Below are 19,309 nucleotides of genomic sequence, written 5' to 3'. Positions count from 1 at the left end.
TGTACAGTCTGAATTAAAAATTAGTAATGGAGAAAAACCCGTCTTAAAAGTATCCGTCAATTTTATTTGCGCCAATGATAGTGAACGCTATAATGGAATATTACCTTATAGAAGTGAATCCGAGAAAATTCTAATAACACCAACTCGGATTTTAAAAACTTGAGAAACGGTTTTATAATTGTTGGAACGTTCCGAATGATTAACTATGGTGGTTTTCATCGATCCTGATGCTTTATGAGATTGAAGTAAGCAACGTTAACGTAACGATACAAATGTAGGAAAATGTACTATTTTCCAGCTTTAGAAGGTGACTTTACAAAATATAAATATATTGATATCTCTGTTGTTATACGGTTTACTGATTTCCAGACAATCTTCAAGTTGTGAAATGATGAGTTCTTCGAAAAAAGCATCGTTAAATTAAACGTTACGAACTTCAACCTCCGAATGTTTTTCAGCTTATTCTGATCTTTAGACACCGCCTGAAATTTTTTTTACAAGTAGTCAACTAAGAGTGAATGAAAATTAGAGACTTGTGTGAGTACGTTTAATGTACGATCTCTCGAAGGTTTTTCAGAAAATTCGACGACGTCCGATTAGCGAGCAAAATAAGCTTGAAAAATTAGAACCGGATGAAATACAACAGAGTTTATTTCATTATTTTTCAAACGGTATTTTCTCTTTTCCTAAATTTATAAATTCAGCTGGTCCAGCCGATTGATCCTTAATATTTCGAGAAAACTCATATGAACGATGCGGATAATGTATTTAGTAACAGAGAACTGGACCAGTGCCACCTATTTAAGACTTCTCTGATTTATTCTAGAAACTTCATTGAATATCTAGAAGATTTGAAGTTGATTTGCATTTTTCAGCTTTGCAAAGAAATTAAAAAATATTTTGCAATGAAATTTAGGTTAAACATTTCATTTGACTCGCCAACGTTTGGAAAATAAATTTGAAAAAGATGTCCATCGCTGCTTGGTTTTAAAACGTCAGCCAATCGAATGATTCATTCTTATAATTTTTTTCCAAAAACTAGAAAATTGAATGCGTCTTTTGTCTTTTTAGTGGTTGAACCAGTTTTTACGTGTATAAATCAAATCAACGTCTAGACTTATCCACCGCTGAATCTAATAATGACTCATTAACCATGCTTCCATGCGCATTGCGACAATCATGCTATGAATTGTATCGATATTGTCACCTGGATTGGATATACGCAATAATAATAATACGTTCAAGGTGACAGTTGAAATATTTATCACCAGTATGAAACTTTATAAGCTAATTATGAAAAACATCAATCACTTAATCCCGTAACACAATATATTTTGTAAAGTCACAAAACACATACGGGTTTGTGCTAATATATGTACAAAAATTGTATTATGTTCTTCATTATACGGTTAAAGCTACTACAAAGGCCAGTGTCGACGGTGTATCAATACATTAATGTAACATGAATATATTAGAGACAAAAAAGCAATCAAGTGATCCTATCAGTGTGTATCTGGTTCATAATGAAATAAATCGTTATATCGCTAATTTTTTTTCTTCGAATCGAAGACAATAATTAAGAAGTATGCGTAATACAAAATTATTTGTGGCACGAAAAACAAATATACATATGTATATACATATATATATATATATATATATATATATATATATATATATATATATATATATATATATATAATATATATATATACACGGGACTACCGATCATTCACAATTCACCTGCAATTTATGTGAATGTACGTTTATGTTGAATATTTCGGTGAATCATTGAAGGCAATTCACCGATGGTATATAATATGTGTATACATTATGCAAGTTTTACACAAACATCAAAAGTATATATAATCAAATCACGGATAAAGAAGTATCGTATATATTACATGTATAATATATAGATACACAGAATTCTATTAATCGTATTTTATTTTGTTTCTTAGTTTTGTTTGTCCATGCTCATAATGTTTCCCCGACACGTAATAATGTATACTAACAAAGAGTTGGAATATTGTAGATAAGAGAAATAAATTTTTTTTCGGCTAGTAAGAAATAAGATGTAAATAAAAAAAGAAAAAAAAAATTAAAAAATTATAAAACAATGAAACGTAAAACGATATAATTAACAGTGACACTACAAATTAGAAAATTTACAGACATATAGAGAGACAATGATTAGCATGCAAAATTTGGGAGTAAGTCAGGAAACAATTCCGTTTATAAAAGATCATGAACTGCTGTAGTGTACGCTTTTATTATATTACCATCACATTATATATGGGAATGGGGTATGGTAATAAATTATCAAATTACGAATTCGAAACCGAAATTATTGAAAGAAGAAGAGTGCTGAACAGTGATAGAAACCTAGGAGCAATCGGCAATACACTTATAAGAAACAATACATATAAGTGGATGGTGATCGATGATATTTTGCTCACACACATACTGAGAGTTTCCGGTGAAGGAATCCCACGCAACGACGCTTCGCCGGCAATAGGCAGCCAAAGTTACATCTTACACGCTGTAAGTGTCCCACATGTGGTTCCAGTTGCCTATATGTCGGCGAAAAATCGTTAGCGCCGCTGGTCCTTTCACTGATAACTCTGGGTATAAAATTTACTGGTGCACGGGTCGAAAAAAGTGGAATAATAATAAACAGGAACGATCTCTCAACGGTCAAACCATTTTGTGCAAAGTGTCGGAATATGTATGAAATTTGCATCACGAAAACATACATCGTCTTCAAGTATACCGTACCTACATATTTTATATTGAAACATATATTTCTGCCGTTGCAAAGTGTGCATGATAGTTAACCCTGTATATACAAATAAGAAATTGAATTCTGGAATTATTAATGGGTGCGAAATTCCGCTGTAATATTTCTTGTACAGTGTGAATCGGTAACAACAGAATGTTCCGTCGTCTGTTATATGTAGTTTATAAATGCGCATGCGCTGTAATCCGGGAGCAGTTCTTTGCCAGGGCGACCAACCGTCATCCTGAAAAATTTTTACAACTGTCCGTGTTGAACACAACTGCCAGCGACAAGTGTCAAATTTTTTTTAGGTTAGATTTATGACGGTTGGTCGCCCTGGCAAAGAAAGGCTCTGGATTTTTAGCGCATGCGCATATTAACACCACAGCGGACCGCGGACCATTTTGTCGTTCGCAATTCACATTGAATACGTTATATTATACATATAATATATGGTACATTGTACAAGGTAAATCCCGGCAACCTTCTCGTATACATACTCTTAGATTTTTAATATATTCATCAATTCGTTATTACCATACCCATGTATGAAAGAGATTATGGAATGCAGCAGCGGATTACAACGCCCCTGTTCAATCGTATCCCTTATAATGCGTTTTAGGATAGTCAGAAATTGGTAATTTGTCGACCAATTGACCGCGGTTTCATTCATGCTACATCAGCTACAGCCAGCTCTGAGGAATTGTTTGACTTGCGGTGATGGAGTTGGTGATCGTGACGGGTGACGAAGGGTGATGTTGGTCAGGTTGGCAGGCCTTACATGAGTCAGGATGTGGCTTCTCCTCGGCCACCATCAGGGCAGCGCTCTCCGCTGGCGGTATGTGCTCCTCTAACGCATTCACACAGTTTAGCATGCTCCTGTAAAACACCACGCCACTTGTCCAAATTTCCACTTCTTCAAACTTTTCCGATGGTATCAATTTTTTTTTTTTTTTGTTTTTTTTTTTCTTTTTTATTCTTACTTTGTTTCTTAGGTGTAACCTACGTCCTAAAATCCTCTTTGTCAAATCGGTGAAAGAATATCTCTGAAAATATTCTTGGTAATCCCTAATTGCTATAACTTTAACAAATACGATCATTTAAAAACTCTGGGATTACATTTTTTCATTATTTAAAAACATTTTCTAGCAAGTTTGAAGAATTTGTGTCACATGCAAATTCTTCTGTAAGATAGATCAGAAGAACTGAACTCGATTTTCAGTATTTCCGACAATTCCAATCACTTGTATGCGTGTTTAATGCAAAGCAGAGAACTGCTGATGAAAACGGTGCTTTTAGAAGAAGAAAGAAAAAAAAAACATAATGGTAAACATAAATTGTGATTCGCCAAATAATTAAAACCAATGTTGTCAGTTTCTTAGCTCATAGAACTGGTACAATTATTGAATGTGATAAATTTTTCTAATAATCTTATATACTTGTAGAAAAATTTCTGCCCGTCACAAAATGTCAAAGACTTTTTGAGGAATACGTGAGAAATAATGACAGCATTTCGGAGACATAACAATTTTTTGCATGCATGAATATGCGTAAGTTTTCGTATCGATATATGATTTTACTGTGATGCATTCTCTGACGAAGAAAAAAACGGCAAGCATACTCAAACTATGTTTGACAGTCTACACAATTTGAATTGGAATCGGCTTACATTTCCAGAGATTTTTTTTCACCTTGGAATCTGAATTGATACTTTATCATGCAATCGATCAGTCCGCTCTTTATTTATTGAAAATCTAATTTCTGTTATATTTCTATTCGAAGAGAAGTGTAATTCTTGCTTTAATTCAGAAAAAATTTAAATTGCTGTTTTTGTCACGCATTGATCATTGAAAAACTTGATCCCAGATTGAAAATTTATACCCATAAATGGAGTTATGTACAATAATATTCATTATAATGCGTTCCCCTTTTGTCTACCTTGTTTTCGGTCCGAAACTAAGTGCAAGTTCGATTCCATACGAATTATGTGACAATGGCTAACGATGCAACTGACGTGAGAGATTGGGCGTCATTTTCACATAACTCGTACAGAATCGAATTCGCATTTTGTTTCGGACCGAAAACAAGGTACCCAGAAGGGAAATGTATTAATGAATGCTATTGATAATGACCCTTGTTTTCGTTTCAAAATAAAACGCGAGTCCGATTCCATACGAACTATGTAACAATGACTGGGGATGAAGTTGACGTGAAAGAATGGGAGTCGTTGTCGTATAATTCGTATAAATTTGAATGCGCGTTTTATTTTGGACCGAAACAAGGTTGCCGGAAGAAGGCATTAATGAACGTAACTGTACAGTAATGTTCATTGATAGGTTCTTAATGGCTCACTATTTTTTTTTTTTGAAAGCAAAACTGGAAAGAGTTTCCTTTCTAATAAAATTTTGTGTGCTATTGACTAGCGACACAAGTGACCGGAATAATAAACCTATACGTTAATCATAGACAATCGAAATTTCCATAAAGAAAGCTCGTTCGGTGTTGATTCCAAAAAAATAACGAGTCATTGGGAACCTATTAATGAACGTGACTGTACATACGAGAAGAAATGGTGAAAGTTAGCAAACTGAGGTTAGCAAGCGCGAGCTTTTTCGTCTTTTCCCGCAGGCTGGCCACTCGAAGCTTCGGCTATAAATTTACGACTGAATGGTTTAATGCGCATGCGCTAAAATTCGAGAAAAAGAGCAGTTTTTTTTTTTTGTCTGGATGACCAACATTCATAAACTCAACATTTTTGAGGCTACGTAAATCGGGTGACCTGTTATCTAAATTTATGAACATTGGTTGCCCTGACAAGACAACTGCCTTGCTCTCATATTCTAGCGCATGCGCGTTAAACCATTCAGGCGTTAGCAATTCTCTCTCCGTAATAGAGTTTATGTAGGCGATGGGTTAGTTTTTTATAATAAGGAAATCCCATAATTTATGCAGTGATACGAGATGTCTTGGGAAACTTGTATCGTTAGTGATCGTTGCAAGTTGTCGTAATAAAATAACCTCAATTCACGAATAGTCTGACCGCCATGCTTGTCTGCCTTGCGACGAAAATATTGCCGCGTCATTATCTCGCCGACCAACAAATTTCAATTATCTTACGCATGCACAGTTAGTAGACTCATTTTCAGTCTGCTAATTTTCACCATTTCCCTTCGGTATAAGAAAATAAATTTTTTATTTTTTTCCCAAGTTTCCTCTGTGATTCCGTTACGTATTGAAGAAAACAAGAAAAAAAAAAAAACTGTTCGAAACAATAAAAAATCACATACCTACCTAATCATCGCTACGGCAACAAACGACAACGTGATAATATGTGACGTAATTTTTCATGTTCTTACGAGTTCTTCGCGAAAACTTTTTTTCTTATTCTAACTTAAGACTACTATATCAAGTATAATTATTTCTAAAGCACAAAAAGGCTGGTCAGTGATATCATGTACACCCCTTTCTCTAGTTGCATTTCCTTCAATTGTAACTGATCTCGATATATTTGAGAATCTTCGGGAATTCATTAAATGAATATAGAATTGAGAAAGAAGTATACACTCAGACCTCGCAGCATTTTCATACATATAATATATATGAAAATATATTATATATGTATCGATATATATTGTAAAGTTGCAGTGTCGAGTGAGAAATTATAATGCATTTCACAGTTTCTATACTTTTATGTACAACATTTCACTGGCCTGTGTAGTAGACTAACATTACGAATAGTCAACAACTCGGTTTTTTCGTCGTAAGTCGATAGTAATAGAAAAAATTTCGGACAAAAGGAATGACTGATAAGACGAACCCCATCATGACACATGGAATCAGCACAATTACATGTAATAATATATAAATACGTATAAAAAGTGGAAAGTAAATAAAACCGATAATCAAATAAACAAACTTATTTATTTCACAGTATGGAACGTGTTTAAGATTTACTGGTCATGCCGAAATATTCGTAACATTAAACGATTTTAATTAATCATCATCATTTCAGTTACACAGTCTGAAACCTGTCCTAATATAAATACCTATAACAGCATTGATAACAATTATTCAGTAATAGTATGAGAGTGATTGAAAAGTGTTTCGTGATTCAATGTACAGTGTTGTTGATTAGGTAAAATGTTTTAATTAGATTATGCATTATTGGTAGCGTGGGTATGGTTGGCAGTAGTGGCGTCAGATAGGACGGTCTCCTTGCTAGAGTTAGTGGTGAGCTCCTCTTCCCTGCAATACAACAATGTTACATGGCCATCCAGCCTCGACTTAAAGTGCTCATTTTTAAGACAGAGGCGCAATTTCGCACCGCTCGTTTAGTCTGGCTAGATATTTCTAGCTTTTAATCTATATCATCCGTACAGAAAATTCGAAACTCGGTCCTTTCAACTTGCCAGAAAAATTCATACAATTAGTCGGAATGCATCGTACAAAATTCACAAATTTCACTGTTAGTCACCAATTTTTTACCCATCATACTTATTCGTTACAATAAACAGAGCTGAACATAAAAACTGCAAAAACCAACACCATTTCACGTTATCAACAAGAAAGCTCACTTCACAGCAACGTGATTTCAACTTTTCACTATAGAAGCTTTCCACATGCTATCGAACATTCGACTCTGCCAATCGTCGCTTTTTTACTTTGCTTCACTTGCTTATACAATATCAAGACAGAGGTCTAAACATAATAAGATCTCTTTTCGTATCGACAAAATTTAACATCCGTCTCGTCTTAATGGATCAAAATTGTTTTTAAGGAGACTAGATTTTTACGAAATCTTGCTAATTTTACTTTGAATTTTGTACACCGTAATATTTTGGTTATATAAAATTGATACTCCGTTCAAAAAATTAGTGGCAAATAAATTTTTACGGTGGGAAAAAATATCGAAGTTACAGAATCCCAATATTGAAGCACATTTAGCAACGCAATTAACGTGTTGCTCGGTAAAAATCTAAATGTAAGTCATATCGTAAATTCCGTATATAATCAAATAAATAAATCTTCCACCATGTAAAAATAAATTTTGTTTATTTTTTCGTTTCGTTTTTCTAAAATGAGAAAACATTTTTCCCATACATCCCGGATTCTCTATAAAACATATGCAGATGTATAAAGCAAACGGGCGGTGGAAATATTTTGTCGCTGCCTCCTCTCTTGCACCTATATTCACGTATCGATATCTATAGGCATGAAATCTTTCTATCTATCTATGTCGTAAGCAAAGAATGGACTGTTTATAACGTGTAACGCTCCATTCTTCAACAACAAGCTTGATATATATATATATATGTGTATACATAATGAATTTGAATGTTTCGGCAAAACCTTAACTTAGCATGAAATTAATAATAAAAAAATAAATAAATAAATAAAACAGTAAACGAATGGCTGCTGCAATGAATGTGATGATTTAAATTGACTATAATGATGTAATAAAGATGTTCATAATAACGTGATACAAAAGTTGAGATAATTTTTAATCATCATTTTACCATCAAATTTTGTGAAAGTTTTTATTGAATCGTATAAGCTGGAAAAAAAAAATGAAAAAATGCCAAGCAGACGACACATCGAATCATTATGAACATCTTGAACTACTATAATTCTTAATTTTCATCAAGTTCAGAATTGAATAACGTGTAAAATCTTTTATAACATTGAAAATAATATATATATAATATTACGCCCAACAATTATTTAAGCACTAACATGCAATATTCGCATAGCACAGCGCATAGCCTCGTGCTAGCTATAATATAAATCAACATGTACAGTTGTAAATTTTGTATTTATCTTCTATCCATTCAATTGGATAGACTATTGAATATGAGGAGCATGCTAACAGATGTATAGGGCTCCAGGATAAATTGTCATTGGGGCTCTTATGTAGCTCATATAATAGCAATTGAATATATATTCGTATGTGTATTATTCGGTATTATTTAATTATTACTCTCGTCGCACGTATTGATGAAAATATACGACTGAATTTGTGCCACTACAGAATGTTAAAAAACAATGGAAAACAAAAATCAGTCAATAAATTACATAATAGCCCGAAATAACTAATTAGAGAAACTGTGAAATGTATAATATATGGTTCAGAGATAGATAAGGTTTATCATGAGAAACCGCGCAGCAGTTGTCCATGCAACTATGGCATACATATTACATACGTGTAATATGTGTAATATGTGTAATATGTGTTTGTATATTGTAACTCGCAGTGAGCCTGAGGAATGGAGACAAAAAAAAAAAAAAAAAAATAAAAAGATTACATTACAAAAATATTGTAAGAAAAAATAAATAAATAAATAAATGACAACTGGCATGTGATAAGTTTAGTTAATAGCATGCCTTATATACCTTTATGCAACTTATACTTCTATGAATAATTTATCATTAACACAAATGAGTTCTCAAGCTTTCATGAGCAAACAAGAGAAAAAAATCTGATTTAAAAAGGTTGGCTAGCCGAAAGTCGATACTTTTTAATAAATTTATTGCCAGTTAGTCGCACATTGAGTATTCATCAAATAATTTTATTCACGAGTTAAGAAGATCTCTGAAATACGAAGATAAAAAATATTGGAATTACGTACAAAGGCTTAGGATATTCATGCTTCGTTTCAATTAACTACATAAATTATTAAAAATCCATGATATTCGTTCGATTTTCCTCTGTAACGGCACTTTTTTCTCTAGTAATGAAATAGCATGTAATCGAGAAATACATTGGTCGTAATTAACATCGGTACGATGTTGTAAAACTGAATATCTTCTGAACGATGAAAAAATTTCAAAAATTGAAATCGAACAAATCTGCTAGACATATATTTAACCATTTTTCAGCAATTTCAAATGAAACATCAATATCCGAGCATGAGTTTATAATTCCACTATTCTCTATTTATACATTTTCAAAGACATTATCGTAGCTAAGGAATACAGTGATTGGATAAATACTCAAAATACGACTATCTCGCTTTAGAATTCATAAAAAGTATGAACCTTGAGCCAATCAACCTCCGACATATCATTTTTGAAAATAGCAAACTGTTGTATAATATCACAAGTCTTTTGTAGTTTCCAACGGTACGTTAACAATAATTATGTTTTACTGCAAATAATAAAAAAATCACTATAGGTCATGTCGTTTTAAGTAATTTAGTCAGCCTTCCATTAGTATACTATAATTTCTTATAAAACAATTAGTAATTCGAGTCAAGCCACTGTCAAGTATGTGAACGAATATATGTTGACATGAATTAGAAACGTACAGGAAATAGCACGGTTCTATCAATCAATGAAAAATACTGTGTAATTTCAGGCTGTTGCACTGTTTTTAACATAGAAAATAATTAATTCTCGTTCCTTTACATCGGCTGTATTGTCATGCCTATTTATTTAATTTATTCATGCTTGAAAACGTCTGCGAATTCAATTGTTTATCTTAACGAATACGTAAAGCCATAATGTAGGCATATATAATATATATACAATATATATATATTATATATATATATATATATATATGTGTGTGTGTGTGTGTGTGTGTGTGTGTGTGTGTGTGTGTGTGTGTGTGTGTGTGTGTGTGTGTATGTATACGACAACGACTAACAACACGTTACAATTGACTCACCCGTATAATCTGCTTTCCCGCAAGCTGCTCCTGCTCCGAATAACATACAAAGCGAAATTACAATGCGCAATGCACAGCCGTTTGTTATGTCGAAAGAACAATAAAACCAAATATCGAGAAACGAAAAGAAAAAAAAAAAAAAATATTACAATAAACAAAACGTACGCAACACCTATAAAAATTATGATTTATTTGAATAAAATAATACATGAAATTAATAAGCTCAACAAATAAACATAATGCTTGTACATCGTTTTGAGGAACATCTATATTAACCGTTGACAAGACATCAAAATCCGATCTTAATAAATTTGTATAATAAAACCTTGTAAAATATTCTCAAAAAGTAAAAAAATCGAGAAAAATATCTAAATAAAAATCGATCCTGAATCGAAATAAAGTCTGAATAAAGTAGCGGCAATAAATATCCTGGCTATATAGTTTCCACAGTAATTGATAACAAGTTAAGCAAACAAAACATGCGGAACAAAATTTTCGCAAATATATACATGTACCTATGTGTGCAGTACTTATTATTACTGCTATAATAACGCAATTCCAAAATAATACCGGTTTAGTAAATTTTCATCAGCTACAATATATCGTATTAACTTCAATATCGCTTAACAATCAATACTTCGTCAATCACAGTTATCTTTTTTTGCGTGAATATGAAGTTAAGAATAAAATCGTGTAGAGAAAAATCAATGAATGTAATAATATAGTACAATGTGACTCAAAGTTTTGAAATCTGAAAAAAAAAATCTCACGATAGACAAACCGGACTTGGAACATTTCCCTACTCTTATTTCAGATCGATTCCAATAAATGTGAAAGCTTCCCGAACAAAACCGTTTAAAATTGAATTTTTTCGATACCACTTTCTTAGTTTCTCAATTTATCGCAAAGCAACTGAAAAACACGTTTTATCAAAGTACTACCGAAGACTGTAGTGTGTTATTGTTTTGAATTGGATATTATTATTCACTAATGTATATGCATTAAACGTGCAAAAGTGGTATTAAAAAAATAGAACTGACCGTGACGTAGCAATGCGTTATTGAATCAACGATTTATCGAATCACGTACGAAATATTTAATATAGTTGTATTAATCTTGATGGTAATTTTTTGACAAAAAGTTGCGACGAGGCATAATTTTTCATTCAAATATTTGCCGACGGTTTAATCGTGTATTTACTAAAAGTAGGATTGTTTTGCTTATCATTGCCATACCTGTCGTTACCATGTCTGAACAAGGCAAGGATTTCTTCGAACGTTTTATTCTTCGTTTCGGGAACCTTCTTGTACGTGAATATCCAAAAGATAGCTAAGAATGCACTGAATGGCAGGAACGTGTAGGTGTCTAGCGCAGTCTGTAACGAAGGCAAGATTACAAAAAAATCGGAATAGGGTATAAAATAAACTCCGACGAATTCACAATGCACCGAGAAAAATTTCATCTCGTTATTAAAGTAGCTAAAAAAAATGTATCGACAGGGGCATCGTTACAAGAAAGGTAAACGAAATAAATAAAATATGATACAAGTAATTATAATCGGCAATACTAAATTTTCCGTTTATCGAAATAGTTTCAATAAAATATATTACCTGTGACTATAAATAAAAAAGAGAAACTTATACAGCAACAAACCTAATTTTCATTTTGTGCCCGGAACTACAGGTATAATATTCATCGGTTATAGTGAAAAATAAATAAAGAAATAAAAAAAAAAAAATGAAAATAATCAAGTACTTTGTAGTAAACACAAGTACAGGAATTTCTCTCGGTGTGAATTCCTCCAAATGTGTAAGTAACGGTATAGTTCAAAGTTGAGACGAACCTTCATGCTTGGAAAACATATGCCGACCAGGAAATTGGCCATCCAATTAACGAGTACAGCAATGGACATGGCTGCTGGCCTAGGACCCTGGGAGAATAGCTCTGCTGTGATCATCCAGGGAATGGATCCAGGTCCCACGGCAAAGAATACGACGAAACTGAGTGTCGAGACCACCGAAAGGTAAGACATCCAGTCAATCATTTCCTGCACGAAACCGAAAAACTCCTATCAGGCGGTAGTAAATAGTTCTTCTTTCCTGAGCAGCTGGAGGAGGCTCAGATGTTAAAAAACAAATTATAATACATATCTATTTGTTCTAGAATTTTTCATCATAAAATATGCATGCAGCATGCTGTAATTCAACCCTGTGTAAAGTGACGGTGTGAATTATCGCACTGTTAGCATTATAATCCGAGCTAGGTACTCGCATTGATAAAGAAATAAAACTAGTCTACAAATTTATGCAATTTTATGTGAGAGAAATGCTTGTAAAATTTATTACAATGTTATATATATATATTCTTGAATTGCGGTATAGTGTGTCAGGTTTATCGTAATTGTTAATACATTCAAACAGATATTGCTTCACCAGGGAGTCCTCAACTTACCGAATGTCAAAGTTTCGAAGTGTACGAGGAATAATAATATCGAAATAGTAGACAGTGATAAATGCATTTGCATATAGAGATGACATTCTTATTTTTCGAGAAGATGAAAATTGTTATGTCGATAATAAAAGTGCAAAGTAGTTACTATTAGTCACAGTTGTTGATTCCAAGTTTTAATGTAGAACAATTGTTCGTACAGTATTCATGTATAAAATTATCCTTACCCAAGTACCATGTATTTCCAAGTAAACACCGCAGTATTTTAGGTTGCCTACTACTGAGGGGAACATATATCGGTAATCCAGACCTACCGTGTTATCGATGGGCAACGCGTTAAAGTCCTCACGAGTGATCTAGAACTGCCCGTGTTACCAATTCGTGTGTATTTGAGCGAGCAATAGTTTTGTTATTTACACCCTATGTTGAAGCGGCCAGTGATCACTTTCCGGAGCCACGTTAGAGCGATTAAATGACTTGACGGCAATGATTATGACTCGGTAGGTCTGTATTACCGATATTTGTTCCCCTCATTAGCAAGCAACCCGACATACTGCGACGCTGACTTATAAACACCTGGTATAATTTTTGAGTGATAAGCTTTTAAGTAACGATAATTACATTACTTTTACAATCAGCGACCAATTAAAATTACCGTATAATACTTGCGTCATTCGCTGACTTATCGACATGCAGGTGGTCGAAAAATTACTTGAAATTCATATGTGACCAAGAATAAGCGTTATTGGTGCTTGTGTTCATTAGTAAGTGATAAATGCAGTGTATTCGAAATACCTTGAACGTAAACAAAAGCAACCAGTGATACGTACACAGTTACTCTCCTCCAGACTGTCACGAAAGAGTTCAAGAGAGGTTGGAGGGGGTGGGGAAAAAATAGCGTGATGTGTGCCAATAAATAAACTTACATGCGTGTGAGGGTGTGTGAAATTCTAGTGTTTCGATCGCAACCCCAATAAGATTTAAAATCTCAACATCTAGAGCTAGATCAATGGAATATGCATACATTTTAATGTTGAAAAAGTAATTCTGTAATTAAATAGTCGTTCAAAAATGATATGATTTCGTGAAGGTTTGCCTCCTTTTACCTTGCAATATGCGCTTGTAAACAAATCGAATAAATGATTGTGAATGATTTGACGAAATGACATCAGTTACATCGGAATAGTTTTTCGTTTGTGTACTGTTCGTGAATAATAAAGCAGAATAGCAAATTATATTAATGTTAAATACGTGCAGGGTGAGGATAACTTACAAGTTACATGAATGGCAGGATCAAATTAAAATGAACGTGAGGTGAGTATCCATTAATATATAGCAGGTGATATTTCTCACAGTTTGTGCAGTGCTGCACTCCAGCTGTGAACAAAGTGTTAAACGCCTCTCGCATTGAGGCGGAACGGTGAAGCGTATAAAAACAATTATTATGTACAACAATGCTATACATATGCCTAATTTTTCTCATCATATAAGCCTCATAAACCGAATTATTATTTGCAGTTTCGATTAGTTGAAATGAGTGAATAAATTTTCACATAAATTCTGACACTCGGATAAATGACTTCAGATCAACTTTCTCATCTGAATTTGGGTGACTTCGATGATTATTGCACGTGAACCAGTCTGACCAAAACATTTTGACACATATTGCCGTATCGCAATCTGTTAATTGCCGCCGATCAGTATGATCAGTATCGACGCAGAACCATCCAATGATGTTTAAGCAATTATACTCCTACCAAGATATTAATGCAGTTCAGGAACAGTCGTATATGTATGATTACTTTCTGTAAGGTTTAACCAACAGTTTCGTGAAGGATTCAAAATTTTTCGGTGATTTGACAAGTTAACATCAATTCTTGGAATTAACTTTAAGACGAATCAAATCATTGATAGCATAAACCAAGAGTGTTCTAAAGCGTGTCAATTTCATGTTTTCAACAATGATCTCGTAGTTATAACATTTCATATGAGACGTGTTTCAAATGCACGTTATACGGTGAATTGTTCCAGGATCAATGAACAAGGTGTAAATATGAACTTACCTTTATTAGGAACGAAATCGTTATGAAGATGGAGAAGATGAACATCCCGCCTAGACCGTACAAGTGGAGGGTGCGTCGTCCTGTCCTGTCCATCAGTGGAATCGAGACCAGAGTCATACCAACCATGATGGCTCCGATACCAATGGTTGCAAACTTCGCACTCTCTTCGGTCAATCCAGAACTCATGAACAGATCTGTAGAATAGTAAAAAACCTGGAAGAAGAAAATTTTTGTCAATGTTTGCGTTACAGTCCAGGAGTGGCAAATTCAAGTTCTTACATAACATAAGTAATTGCACTGTTAGAACTCTTGCAATCAGTTCCGAAGTAAGATACTCACTGCGTTAATACCGGACAGCTGTTGTGACAACTGCATAACAACACCAATAACCAGAGGAGCCCTTAATGTTGGACTGCATATGAGTTCTGTCATTGAAATGGAAGCTTCTGCCTGTTGAGCACGTTCCTCTGCTCTCATCTCTTCAATATCTTCTTCCACTTGATTACTAGCTCTCAGCCTTCTCAAGGCTTTCCTTGCTTCCTCTTCCCATTGCTTTGTTATGAGCAAGTATCTGAAGTAAAATAATTGTGACTACAGTCACCGAACAATTGTCACTTCTGTCGTCAAAGCAATTAAACTAAACCAATGAATGTATCCATTCAGACGAAACTCAATTCGCTCCCGAAGGAGAAAAAAATTATTTAACCCATTTTTAGAAATGGGAAGCGGTTTTCACTTCTAGCAAACCGACGAGTTTGGTCAAAAACCACACCGGGCAATAATTACGGAAGAATTGAAGTGTCAATACGGTATTAAACGATCGATAATTCCTGAATTTAAGGAATTTGACATGCTGGGTGAATCTGCCAGCATTTATGCAATCCAACAAACATTCTACCGGCATAACCTGTACCTTAGCAAATTCAATTTGGTTCAGTACACCAACTTGCATAAATGTAGGCGGATTTTGATAAAAGCACTCCCAATTTCACGAATACAGGCGGGTGCGGGTAGGTGCACGCGGATCGCGTCGAAGTGAACCCTGAATTGCATAAATGCAGGTAGAATCCGGGAAAATCGTTAACTGCATTTCATAAGTAAGGGCAGATTTCGGTAGAATGTGTACCAAATGCTGTAAATGTGATCGAATTCATACTGTTTTGAATTGCCGATGAGGCATTACCACGAAATAACCAGGTGTATGTTTAATTGAAATCATAAATGGTACTAAACATTGTTTCATTTGAATATATGATAGATGAATTTACCTGGGAGATTCTGGACAAAATGGTAATAATAATAGCTGCAGGATGGCAGGGCAGATGGCCAAACCTAAAAGAACCGGCCAGCGATCTCTTGTGCCAAGAATCTGCTCGATGCCCAACACCTGGGAGACCAGGAGGCCCACCGTAACAGCGAGCTGGTTCACCGTGCCCAGGCCGCCTCTCAAGTTCAGTGGTGCTATTTCCGATATGTACATGGGAACCAAGGAGGTGTTTAAGCCACAATTAACACCGATGATGAACCGGCCGAGGAACAGGATTTCATACGAGTTGGCAATTTTGGTGCAACCCATAAGGCATGCCCCGACGATGCCCAGCACGTTGTTTAGCAGTAAGCCCCCCTTTCTGAAAGACAACCAGACGTCACGTTAACATCAACCTTCAATCACGCTCAATTCGCGCACTAGATACATAGAAATCACTGAAAGCACTTCTACATATCGTGACTTCTGTTTTAACGTAATTTCTAAGTGAAATTCGTTGCATTCTTCAGTTTAAAATAAATTATGCGAGTGCTTTCGAACGAAATTATTGCGAAACTATAGCCAGGCATAGCTGCTCAATTATCATTTGGCTAATTTTATTTACTTGCAAATTTGGTGCCTTGTCACTAGTGACAGTAATTCAATTGAATCAAAACCATATTGTAAGAAGCAGCTGGAAACTTTTGCAGCGAAAGTAAATTATAGCTACTAAAATACATTTTTTTATTATTCACGTACACGTAGTAACGAAATGGTGATAGTAGAAATTCATTAATAATATCATTATTTAAATTATTGCTACATTATTTAAGAAATTCGTTTATCTGACTCCTAAATTTGCCGACGTAAATTTGAGATATTTCGTTAAATTTTAGAAATTTCTAATACCAACTTCGAATTTGCATAAAATACTCTTAATTCCTTGTGCATTTATTGTAGGATTACTCCCGACGAATACATAATTTAATCCTTTAGTCTGAGTGTCTACCTTGCATCAACGTAAGTGAATAATTTTCCAACACCTATTACTCTTTCTACTAGCATTTTCCCAAAAGTTTTCAACACTCAATCACCGTTATGTATTGTATAAAAATAACCTTTCTCAAGTTGCATATGTGTAATGTAGATTTACTATGACTAATTTTTCCCTGCCAAAGACAAAACAGTCCGATTCGAAATTAGGACATTTGAAATACAAGCGAAAAACTTTCTTAAAAACTGTGATTATACTTTATATCTCAAATACGTTTAATTTTTGCGGTGTAAAATATCAACTATTGATTGAACCGGCAAAAGTGTGCTTTACCACGAGTTGTTTACGTATAAATGTGAATGATTCTTTTGAAATCTGACATGCTTTTGGCTTCATAGACGCAGATTTTTTCATAATTTGGGATATAATAAAATACTTGACCTGTACTCTACATAATGGCTTTGGATGATCAAACTTACCTCTTTGACTCAAACGCTCTCGCACATGAATTTTAAGAATGTTTATAACATAGCTGTTCAAGATTTTTTTTAACCAATTAGTACAATCCAAAATCAATCAGACGAAAAAAAGTTCAAGCTTCCAATCAAGGTATCGATCAACTATGTGCAATTTACAATGATAAGTATTCTTAAAAGTGTGAAGAATCACAAGACTTTGATTTCGAAATAAGCGTTCTTTCAAGTTAAAGACGAATTTTTCATTTTTTGTTTAATGAGAAAGTTGAGAGATTTTTTTTGACACAAAAATTCTGTATCTTCAACATTTTCATGACTTTACTTGATTAAAAAAAAAAATACTTTGATTCTAAAAAATTTGTAGAACGCTACAAGCGGCGAACGCGTTTTAAAATCTTACATAATTATGACGTGTACACTTTTATGTGCTTGTGTGTTAGAAATTAATAACCATGTAGGTCAGAGAACTGGCGGGTATTAAAGGAGCCATTGTGCAATATGTGTGGCGAAACTTACCTGCCAAATCTGTTGGCAATCATCCCTCCACTAAAACCGCCAAGCATACCGCCAATGGCGAATATACTGACCGCAACTGAGTACAACCTCTTAACTGCGCTCTCTTTAATGTCTTCCCCATACCTATCTTTGTACACATCCTTCATGAAGTTCTCAATATTCTGTCGAAAGAATGGAGAAATACTATGAATGGCTAATGATTTGCATAACATCAAAAATCACTGGGTATACAGGGTGTTTCCGAGTACACGCAACAGTATATTGGGTTGCCTACCACTGAGAGCAACAAAATCGGTAAAACAGGGCTACCGAGTCATTATCACTTTAGTCCTGTTAAGTCTTACAATCACTTTAACACGAGTGCGAACGTGATTACTGAACGCTTTAACAGAGGTTGTAAACAACGAATTAAGCGTGCTATCTGACGATAAATTGGCAGTTCTGTTTTAACGGCATTGGTGCGTCTCAGCTGTAGGCAACCCAACATACTCAGCGTGGACAAGTAGTAATTATGAACTGCACTCGTGTATCATCAAGATTGAATTCGGACTTACCACTTCGGGAGCATTGATAACACCAGTGTTGTATCCAAACTGTAGCATGCCAAGTACTGCTGCCAGAATTGCATACGACAGGAATAATGTCAACCCCTAGAAAAACAAACAACATTAGAGATGAACGATGTACAGTTTTAGTTGAAAATTTCATTTGAAGGAGGAAGTTGTATGTACATTCAGATAAAGTCGATAGTTCACCTTCCATATTTTGTTGAATATATTTTTACCAACATTTAGTATAAAAATGGTGAACTTTGAATCTGGATAAAACTATTGAAAAGGAAAAGCATATGTAGCTATTCCCTAGTAGCATTGCCTTCAGTTGCAAAAATTTCAGAAGACTCTGTGGGAAGTTTTTCTACAGAGTCAATACGCAATCTTCCTTGACAGTGACTTTTTGCCACCTGACAACAGACTGATGCAAGTTTTCGGATAAGGCAAATTCTGATGTCAGACCCGCAGTCAAATGTGAAATTAGACACATCGTGTCTGCAGTTGCATCGTGTAGGAAGGCTAAACTCAGAATGCTACTAGGGTTACAAATGTATGACGTCAAATGAAATT

General features: G+C 34.4%; 1 protein-coding gene across 17 annotated transcripts in view; it reads right to left on the bottom strand.

Annotated features, from left to right (window-relative positions):
• Positions 1-19,309, bottom strand: part of LOC107220185 (glucose transporter type 1) — a 74,608-nt gene that overhangs the window by 5,315 nt on the left and 49,984 nt on the right. For 9 of the 17 annotated variants that reach the window (XM_046745871.1, XM_046745870.1, XM_046745869.1 and 6 more), the window contains 9 exons: positions 18,743-18,838; positions 18,189-18,349; positions 16,225-16,584; positions 15,296-15,527; positions 14,957-15,169; positions 12,289-12,513; positions 11,681-11,820; positions 10,446-10,475; positions 3,561-3,658 (listed from right to left, as the gene is read on the bottom strand). In XM_046745871.1, the coding sequence (XP_046601827.1) occupies positions 3,561-3,658; positions 10,446-10,475; positions 11,681-11,820; positions 12,289-12,513; positions 14,957-15,169; positions 15,296-15,527; positions 16,225-16,584; positions 18,189-18,349; positions 18,743-18,838 (1,555 nt within the window). Of the gene's footprint in view, positions 1-3,560; positions 3,659-6,681; positions 7,025-10,445; positions 10,476-11,680; positions 11,821-12,288; positions 12,514-14,956; positions 15,170-15,295; positions 15,528-16,224; positions 16,585-18,188; positions 18,350-18,742; positions 18,839-19,309 lie in introns of those variants that run through there. The other 8 variants (XM_046745875.1, XM_046745876.1, XM_015658660.2 and 5 more) reach the window with 7 other exon arrangements.

Source organism: Neodiprion lecontei, chromosome 7, assembly GCF_021901455.1.
Source record: "Neodiprion lecontei isolate iyNeoLeco1 chromosome 7, iyNeoLeco1.1, whole genome shotgun sequence".
NCBI classification, from domain to species: Eukaryota; Metazoa; Arthropoda; class Insecta; order Hymenoptera; family Diprionidae; genus Neodiprion; species Neodiprion lecontei.
Note: the sequence above shows the minus strand (reverse complement) of the source record. Positions and strands in the feature narration are given on the sequence as shown.